The sequence below is a fragment of the Artemia franciscana genome, chromosome 1, assembly GCF_032884065.1.
Source record: "Artemia franciscana chromosome 1, ASM3288406v1, whole genome shotgun sequence".
In the NCBI taxonomy this organism is placed as follows: Eukaryota; Metazoa; Arthropoda; class Branchiopoda; order Anostraca; family Artemiidae; genus Artemia; species Artemia franciscana.
This window is the reverse complement of record NC_088863.1, coordinates 35,917,974-35,927,762: the sequence shown is the minus strand read 5'-3', so window position 1 is coordinate 35,927,762 and position 9,789 is coordinate 35,917,974. Positions and strand designations below refer to the sequence as shown.

The 9,789-nt window shown below is 36.0% G+C and overlaps 1 protein-coding gene across 1 annotated transcript; it reads left to right on the top strand.

Annotated features, from left to right (window-relative positions):
• Positions 1–1,161: 1,161 nt before the first annotated feature.
• On the top strand, positions 1,162–8,052 carry LOC136029696 (uncharacterized). The gene is made up of 3 exons (XM_065708223.1): positions 1,162–1,726; positions 3,962–4,505; positions 7,887–8,052. Exons 1-3 carry the CDS (start codon positions 1,162–1,164, stop codon positions 7,936–7,938), a joined length of 1,161 nt encoding a protein of 386 aa, XP_065564295.1. The 3' UTR covers positions 7,939–8,052.
• Positions 8,053–9,789: the final 1,737 nt, after the last annotated feature.

The window sequence follows — 9,789 nt, the reverse complement described above, 5'->3', positions numbered from 1 at the left end:
TGTCCAAATTTGTTGGAGAGAAAATTCACAGCTTTTGTGTTCAGATTTCTACCTAATCTAGCTTTGGATGAAAGCCTATCATATAATATCTTTGTTATTAACGTTATTAAAAAAATATCAGTATAATATCAGCTACACTACATAACCTGAAGCCATCGAGTTTAGTTTCTTCAAAGGTATGGGACTTGCGCGATAATTATAAACCTTATCATGAAGAATTTTGGAATATTTATTCTAAAAAACTTGATGAGTAACACGGACGTATTATTTTTCTTTGGCTATCCACGAAACAACGTAGGTGCAAATCTGTATTATCCTTAACCAAGGCCAAATCTAGGGGTATGTTGGGGGCTTAACCCCCCTCCCCCGAAACGCTTGTTTGACTCTTAAAAGCATAACAAAAATACATATAAAAAAATCTTGATTTGTTTTTTAAAGTTTATTTTGTGTAAACCCCATTCCCCCTAAACAAGATCATGAATACGGCCCTAATTTCAGTAGCAGTTGGGCTGATCGACTTAAATTTCGGAAATATGCTCCATGGGTCATTAGGACTTCGAATTTATGTGACGGAGAAGGTAGAGGTATGAACTTTGGCTCTTTTTTGTCTCTGAACTAGCTGAAATTTTAATAGAGGGACCTTTATTAATTAAAATTTAAGGCGCAAAAACTTAAAACCTTGAAAATTCGGGGCGGGGATACGTTCTGAAAATATGAAAAGCATCTAAAAAATGGAAGTGCAACATCGTGAAAAACAACCGTGCAAGGGGTGAGGGCATTAAGCAGAACGAGGTGATTAAGAATCGATGAAATATTGTACATATTGTACTTTTTCCTATCTCTTTCCTTACCTTGTATACTAGGCTAGTATAGTGACAATTCGTGAATATAGTGCCAAATTTTAAACATAGGGAAAAGTTGATTAATTAACAGGTTTACTAAGTGCCAATATTTTAAGTTTTTGGTGCAAATCTAAAGCGCTCTTGTATGGTTTCCCTAGTTAGACCATCATAGGAATAAGGAACTACTCCAGTTTTGCTCTGACTTTTTAAAATTGTAATACCTTGTCAAATTCATGGAATTTTTTTTTAATAACAATGCAATGCCATGGACAATAATGCTTCGTTTATCTTAGTTTCAGACTTTTGGGCTAGCATTGATATGGCTATAATAGAAGCCAATAAGCAAATAGAACTTGATCCAGCGGGTTTATATCAAAGAGAAGATTCACCGAAGTCACTACTGAGGAATGAAAAGGAGAAGAGTAGTGAAGGAGATGATGAAAGAGACAGTCAGTCATTGATCATAGAGCCAAAAATAGCTGATCAAAAGTCAGCTTCAGTTCATCTTTTATTACCGAAAAATACTGTGGAGAGTCATCAGCCAAAAGAAGTCTTAGCAAAGAAAAACTTTCGGCGTATTGTTCCAGTGCTGGTGAAAAAACCTACTAGCCACGTTCGAACATTGCACTTTGATGATTCACCATTGAAAGGTACAACCGAAAATGAGAAAGAAGATCAGTTCCCTGGTGATAAATCAGCATCTGTGCCGTCTGTAACCTCAGAAACAGTGAAGAAAACTTGGGACGAGGGACTCCGTTCTCTAGTCAAAATTCCAGAAGAGGAACTTGTCAGTTCAGCAGCAAGAAAGAAGAGAAAAAAGAAGCCTTTTTCTACTAAACACAAACTCGAAGCCAAAAATAAAAAGCAAGACAACATTATTAAGAGTAAGTTGTTTAATTATTAGGTTCCTGACTTCGTAACTGCAGTTGAAGAAGTTAAATATACTTCATGTTTAATGTAATGGTTTAAAAACGCTTTTAATATTTATTCCAACCAATTCCGTTTCATCTTAAAATGAATTTCCTGAAATAATAAGTGTCTAATTCAGCCGAAGGAGTGATTGGATTTTAATGAAATTTCATATTTAGGAGGGCCTCGTAACTCGAATGTCTTATTTTAAATCCTGACGGGATTCAGTGTCATTGGGGGGAATGGAGGGGGGGGGGGCGGAAATTTTGGAAAAGGCTCAGAGTGGAGAGATCAAGATGAAACTTGGTGGGAAGAATAAGCACAAGTCCAAGACTGACATAACCGGACGGATGTGCTCTCTTTGGTGGAGTTTGGGGGGGGGGGGGTAGTTCGGAAAAATTAGAAAAATGAGGGATATGTAACTTACGAACGGATGATCAGATCTTAAGAAAATTTGATATTTAAAAGGGTCTTGTGCTTCAGCGCTCTTATTATAAATCCTGACCAGATCCAGTGACAGTGGGGTAGTTGGAGGGGGAAACCAGAAATCTTGGAATTCGTGAAAATTGAGTTATCTTTATCTTACGAATGGGTGATAGGATCTTAACGAAACTTGATATATAGAAAGGTCTTATGTCTCAGATGCTCCATTTTTAATTCGAATTGGATCCGGGGACATAGGGTGTCGGAGGGGGGAAACAAATCTTGCAAACCGGAAATCTTGGAAAACGCTTAGAGTGGAGAGATCAGGATGAAACTTGATTGGAAAAATAAGCACCAGTTCTAAATAAGTGATTGACATAATTAGAACGGATTTTCTCTCTTTGGGGGAGTTAGGGGGGGGGGTGTTAATTCGGAAAAATTAGAAAATTTGAAGTACTTTCAACTTAAGAACGGGTGACTGGATCTTAATGAACTTTGATATTAGAAGGAGCTTATGTTTCAGTGCTCTTATTTCAAATCCTGACCAGATTTGGTGACATTTGGGGGAGTTGGAGGGGAAACTTGAAATCTTTGAAAATGCTTAGAGTGGAGAGACCGGGATGAGCCTTGGTGGGCAGAATAAGCAAATGTCGTAGATATGAGATTGACATAACCAGACTGGATCCGCCCCATTTTGGGGAGTTAGGGGGGGGGGGTCCAGTGCTTTGGCGAGTTTGGTGCTTCTGCACGTGCTAGAACGATGAAAATTGGTAGGCGTGTCAGGGGCCCGCACAAATTGACTTGTTAAAGTCTTTTTTCGCAATTCGACCACCTGGCGGGGGGGCTGAAAAGAGAGGAAAAAATTAGAAAAATTAGGCATTTTTAACTTACGAGTGGGTGATCGGATCTTGATGAATTTTGATATTTAAAAGGACCCCGTGTCTCAGAGCTCTTATTTTAAATCCTGACCGGCATTAAGCCTCTGATTTTCCTTTTAAATCAGTCTATTGATTGTTAGAATTTTGCTAGAGCTCATGCCATATGAGCTCTTGACTCTTCTGACCTCGTCACGAGTGACATATGAGCTCTTAGCTCTTTTTGTTTCAAGGTTATCGGAGGTAAAAGCTTTGAGGTTTTTTTTTCTCTTTTTTGACGATTTCAAAGCTTAGTGTTCAAAAATAAAGGAACAGTGATTAAACTTAAAACAGTGAAAAATTGTAATTATGTGTTGTTGTTTTTTTCTTGTGTTGTTTTCTTTTATGATGTTCATTTTGTTTTCCCTCTTTTTACTCCACTATCCTCACATCGTTGTGTGCTGTGGATTATAAATAAATTATTATGATTATTATTATTAGCATTGTCAGAGGAGAGATATCATACCACTAATAACCAGAATTGGGATTTTTAGTTGAGTTGGCATCAGAATTGGTGAAAATATAGGTATCACTAATATAAACACAGTTATTTATTTTTTTAAAGTTAAAGTATATTATATATTATGCTAAGTATATAATGAATTAGAAAGGACAAAAGAATGATGTAAATATTTATCTTGATTCAATATGCAGATTTATTGAATAGGGTAAAAAACTAGGCGTGCATAAGTCATTAAAGAGGGTGTAAGTTATTATAGGGCTGCAAACGGTTTTGCTTCTGTCAATATTCAAATAAAATACGAACTTTCGTCTAGATTCTCGAAATATTTAAAATGAGCTGTTTTTAACTCTTTACATATCTTTTATACATCTAAGATCTATTTCTTCCTTACCTTTTTTTTTTCTTTTTAGAAAGTAATAAGAAGCAAAAGGCAATTTCGAAGAAGATGCGGAACTCTTATGATGCTAACGTTTCTATATCGGAAAATGACGAGAAAAAATCAAAGAAAATAACAGTTTCAACCATTAAGTTTGCCCAACAAATCGAAGATTCTTTACAAACCCCTTTAAAACAAGATGATGAGTTAAAGTGTAGTGAAGAATTAAATGGAGAAGAAGGAGGGAGCAAATGTGATGTCTCATGTGCTTCTTCAGGTGAAATAGAAGTAATTAGGAACTGTGATAATGTGTCTGTCGTAGCAGTTGAAGAATCAGTCCAACCCAAATTGCCGCTACTAGTTGAAGACAAAGTGGCCTGTTCATCTCATAGCAAACTTTGTAATGCAGCTGAACAAGTTCATCGAGTGTTTGCTTTAAACAGTATAGCTAAAGAGAAGTTAATGGATAGCTCTTCGTCTGTCCGTATTACTGAACCGCAGCAAAGCCGAAGCCTACCAATGAATGTAGAAAACCAACCAACTTTTTCTGAGCCGTTAGTGAATCGAGAAAAAGTGAAGTCAGATTGTTTGACTTTAGTGAAACATACATTTGAACCTAGTGACTTTAAAACCCCTTCAAAAGATAGCAATGACTCGATTCCAGCAACACCAGGAAAATATACATTTTCTTCTGAATCTTCAAGCCCTTTTCAGTTATCGCTCACCAAAGGTTTCTCTTATTTACCTCTCTCATCAGAGTCCTTTTCTTGAAGGGCCCCCTGCAACTCCAAGACTGCTCCAAGAAACTCTTGATTCTAAGGGAGCGATGGGGTGCACATTAAACACTCCGAGGTTATCAGAGCTAAAACATGACACTTTTGCCTGCAATATCAGCCCTACACAGGTGCTCCTTAGTAATTATTACCTATCATCAAGTGATAAAAATATTGATAATGGAAGTGAACTTAATCTTTTGAGAAATGAATCTCTTGACTCAGCTGAGAATGCTCTGATTAATATTGGTAGCGAGCTTGAAAAGGACACACCTATGAATGGACGCTCAGAATTTATTTTTAGCAAGAACGATAAAAGTGAAGGGCTGGAAAAACTTGTCCAAAATAGCCAGGCTAAGCATGGTGTTGAAATGAGAAAAGAAACTATTCCTGCCTCAAGAATTAGACAGAATGAACCGATACAACCTTCAGAAAATACTCTCCTACATCAAAAGCAAGAAGATTTAGTATATAACAAGGTAAGTTCTGGCAAAAAAAACAAAGTTGATCAAAAGTCTAGCCCTAGACCGAAGAAGAAACGTAAAAGGAAAGAAGAAACTAAAGCAAACGAGAAAAGTAAGAAAAAGAGAATGCTAAAATGTACATCAGAAATCGCTACAGAGGACCTAACTGAAAAAGATAAACCGACAAAAAAAGAAACATGTAGTGATGTTGAAGTAGATGAAAAAACTTTGTTTACTCTTCATATCTCACCTATAAATATGATTGTGGATGACTTGGATTATTCCAGAAATACCAAAGAAGAATGTAAGGAAAAGGGTGAGCAGAAAACGGAGCTTCCCTCTAAGCGAACCACTAGATCTCGTTCATGTAAAGAGGAATTTGTGGAATTAGATTTAAACGCACCGCCAAATGTTCTCAGAAGTAAAGTTTGCCGCCGTGACAAAGCTGGTAGAGACTTGGATCTGTGTGAAGCCAATAGAAAAGCTGGATTTCGGGGTTTCTTGGGGTCTGGAGATTCTGCTGACTTTCCAATAGCCAAAGCTAGCTTAATGAGCATGCCAGAAGCTGAAGTTTCAGGTTCAAATTTGCATTTTGAGTATACGAATTGTGAAACGGAGGCATTAAAGAATGACGTGTTTACAAAGAAAAATAATAAGAAAAGGACTCGGGTCCGCAAAGATAATGATAGTTATAGAAGAAAAGAGGAAAAGTCCGTGACAAAATCAGCTGGTCGAAAATCTACTTCTCTCCAATCGCAGGCATCACCAGTTTTATCTTTTTCAGGTGACTTTTCATCTTCTTGTGATCCCTCGTTCTGTACAGATTCATGGCACACGGAAGACCCTAACCTGGTTTCTGATTTAAGCAGTATAAGTCATTCCATTGTTAATACACCTAGAAAAAATGGTTCATACGATCAAGATAACAGTCAGAATTGCCAATCTGAAACATTAGCTTCTGAATGCAAAACCTTAATAGAAGGAAGTTCTGAGTGTGTTTCAAACTTGAGTGACATAACCTCTGCCATAGATAAGCGAGAGGAGATATCATCATCGAAGGTTTTTCAGCACACAGATGGTCCTTCACTGCTATTGGATAACTTACCGTCTTCAGATACCAAGGCATGTCGTCACCTAAAGGATGACAAATTTCCAATTCAGATGACTTTGTTTCCGGGTATCATTGAAATCCCTCTTGAGCAACTTCCTAGTTTTAATCTAGTAGATCCCAGAAATCTGCATTCCAAAAAAACTTTTGAATATGAGTATTTCTCTCCTAAACGACTGCGAAATATATTTTTGCCAGTCGAAAATCCAACTCCTAAAAAACTGTTGTATGGAAGAACTCGCTATCAAGAGTATTCGCTGGAAACGGTCTTTCATCAATTGAAGTCCAATCTCCTGCTTTTTACAGAGATCCACATGCACTGCATGGCTCTCAGATGAGTGATATCCCTTCCGTTTTAAGAGAAGATAATCCTAAAGAGTTGCAGTAAGTAGTGCAAAGGGACTTTCAAGAACATATTATGATAAAGAAAGATAAAGCTTTCTCAGAAGATTTGGATCCTGAAACGTCTCGCCGCCTTTATATTGACTATGATAGCCATGGGAATGAGAGCTTAGTTTCAAAGAACAAGACTGTTAGTTCTAAAAGTCAAAGCAGGGAATCAGCAGAAAGTACAAAGCCATTAATGGCTTCTACTCCATTCAGAACTAGTGTCAGCAAAAAGAAAGGCAATTCCATTAAAGTGAATAAGACAAGTTCTTCCTTGATATCTAATGGTGGCAGCTATGTGACTGTTTATCAAAAAAGGATGGCTTCAAAGCGAAAAAATGCCCCACCTTCAAGTTCGACCTCTAAAGTAAATTTAAACGTTAATTGGACGTGCGATAGACTTGTTCAACCTTCGTTTAAGGTCGTTGATATTCGAGGAGCTGAAGTTGAGTCTTTGGCACAAAACTTGCGCTCACAAGGTGACTTTCGTATACCTAAGAGGAACTGTAATTTAATAAACAAAACAAATTATAATCGTGTACACTCCAAAAAGTACAAAATCTCCCAAGGTTCCAGCAGCAAAGTAGACCTCGAAGAGTGTAAGTCCAAAGCTAATCATACCGAACTGATACAATTTGTCAAGCACACTGTTGAATCTTCTGAAACATGCATCAATGGTATGTCACTACCATCTCCTGTGAGAAAGATTCTGTCTCGTTTGTCGTCCCGAGATGTAGTGGTTGAAAGTGTTTGCCCAAGAGACGTCATTAAAGAAACCTTGAAAGGTCTTTCGCTTGAAAATACACTTGTTAGTGAAACTCCTGTGCCCACTTCTAAGATAATTTACAGTTCTAAAGGGGAACCTCCTAAAGTGGAAAACACCAATTGTGAAACTTTTCAGTGTAGAAAAAACGATAGCACCCACACTAATATTTTCGTTGACTTGAAAGACCAATTAAAAATATTAAGCAGCAATCTTTCTATTCCTCCGGAAAAGAGGAGAGTTCTTATGAAATTATCTGTGACAAACGCTGAGCTATTTCATAGTAACTCTGTACCTAGTAAAAACATGAATAATTACAATTCAGAAGAAGTGCAACCTACAAAACCGAGAAAGGAAAGAACAGGGGATTTGTATGACTTTCTGTATAGTTAAAGATTTTTAGAAGACTATTCTATCTTTCGAATGTATTATTCTATTGTTATTTTATGTATTTATATTCCCAGTATTGTTTATTTTTTCAAATACTTATTTACTCAAAATTCACAGCATATTTGAATGTGAACAGACAAACGTATTTAACTCGCTTAATTTTGTGCTTTTTGGTCTTAAATTGAATTACCGTAATTAAATGTCGTCAACCAATGAGTAGGTTTGTTTTTACATTTTTTTGTGTTTTCTGTAGTTTATTAAGCCAAAACAAGAAGACAGAAAAGCTTTTGCTATATAGAAAGATTTAATAAAATAAAATAATTCCTTTAGTTAAAAACTTTTATTTTTATTTTAATTAGTAAAAATTTTCTTTTTTTGAAAGCACTTTCATCGTCTCTTAGAAAGGTTGTGTAGAGCATCACGAACTCTTGATAGAATTAGCCTAACATACAAAATAGATTGTTCTAGTTAGAGACGAAAGCTACTCCATGTGGCTTGGACTGTTGGATTTTGTTTATTTTTTAAACTTGTACAGTCAAGATGCGCCAGAAATCTTTGTCAAAATTCTTCTTCATAACCTCTAAAATCTAAAATGCAGACTTGCTTCCACCGGATTTCAACTGTGTATTTACTAGCGAATGTAATCATGGAGCTTTGCCTTTTTAAAATTCTGCTGTCAATTTTCTAAACGAAAACCTGTGACGAAAAACTTACTAAGTTTCATATAGCCTGAGGGTCTTCAAGACTTGCCTTATTAAGATTTAATTCTGCCTGAAAAGGGTTTTTCAGTTCACGCTTTATCTTTATGATAACGACTTTCAATTGCAACCCTGGCCTTGGAAGACGGTATTAGTGATGGGCCTTCTTTGTAGATGAGCTAAATTCTGTAAAATTACTAGACGATCTATCCTAAGCCCTTCGCTTCTAACAAAAGGCAGGTGTAACTTTGGCTTGAAGATATTACCTTCAGCAGATAGTTGCTTGTTTTGCATGTTTGAATATAAAATCATTCCCTGTTACATTAACTTTTGCTCCTGCAAGAGAGAGCCTACTCCTACGCTCTGCCTCTATTTTCCACAGTTAACATGTCAACACAATAATAATCTACGCATCGAGATATTGTCGAAACTAATTAAAAAAAAATTGCTAAGAATAAATCTAAGTTTTATTAACGTTATGAAAACGTAGCTATTAAATATTCGTTGACAACACACTTTAAATTTGGAGGATATTGAAGAAAGCTATCGTGAAATTGAAGTATTTATTTAGAAACAAATCTAGAAAGAAAAAAACCATTTAAGATCATGTACCGTCGTGTTCTTCTCCAGCTGTAAACGTTCTTTCTTTTTTTTAACAATTTTGCTTCAAATTTGTTTCTTAGAATTCTTAAATTTGTTTCTTGTATCTTATAGCTAAGTCACTGTTAAACAGCGGTCTTCAGTGGAAGAAAAAATAACTCTCAAAAGACTAGTTTTTTTTTAAGTTTATGATTTTTCCTATTGAAAGGGGCAATATTGTGAGCTAAAGTTATCCGATCCAATACCTTGAGAGGTTTCATTATGGTCATTATTTATTGCATATTCCTTTACTGTGCTGAAAATAGTTGCTTCTTTTTTATTGCGAGTAAATTGCACGAAAGTTACTGAATAAACTTGTCACTCCAAAAAAACACAAAACAAAAAAATCTAGAAGGGAAACAGAACGGAACAGAACATATTAGAAAATGGTAAGAATGGTTGAGGACGGTGAAACCTTCCATATAGTTTAAAAGGAAAGAATTTCTTATTAGAAATTACGAAGGGATTTCTCTATGACATAATTGGCTGGTCTCTGAACTTATGATCTCTTGCTTAGCTGTACTAATACTAAAATCATCATTTTCCTTCTTTTTGTTTTAATCTTAAACCATCGGTTTTATATCTTATTAGCATAAAACGCGTAAGTCAGCTTTAAGTTGTCTAGTCATTACAAAAGAAA

Excerpts from the sequence above, each read along its gene's own strand:
- LOC136029696 (XM_065708223.1), top strand. The coding sequence starts at position 1,162 with ATGGCTATAATAGAAGCCAATAAGCAAATAGAACTTGATCCAGCGGGT. Across the intron at positions 1,727-3,961 it reads GCAAGACAACATTATTAAGA|AAAGTAATAAGAAGCAAAAG; the intron begins GTAAGTTGTTTA and ends TTTTCTTTTTAG. Across the intron at positions 4,506-7,886 it reads GTGAATCGAGAAAAAGTGAA|TATTGTTTATTTTTTCAAAT; the intron begins GTCAGATTGTTT and ends TTATATTCCCAG.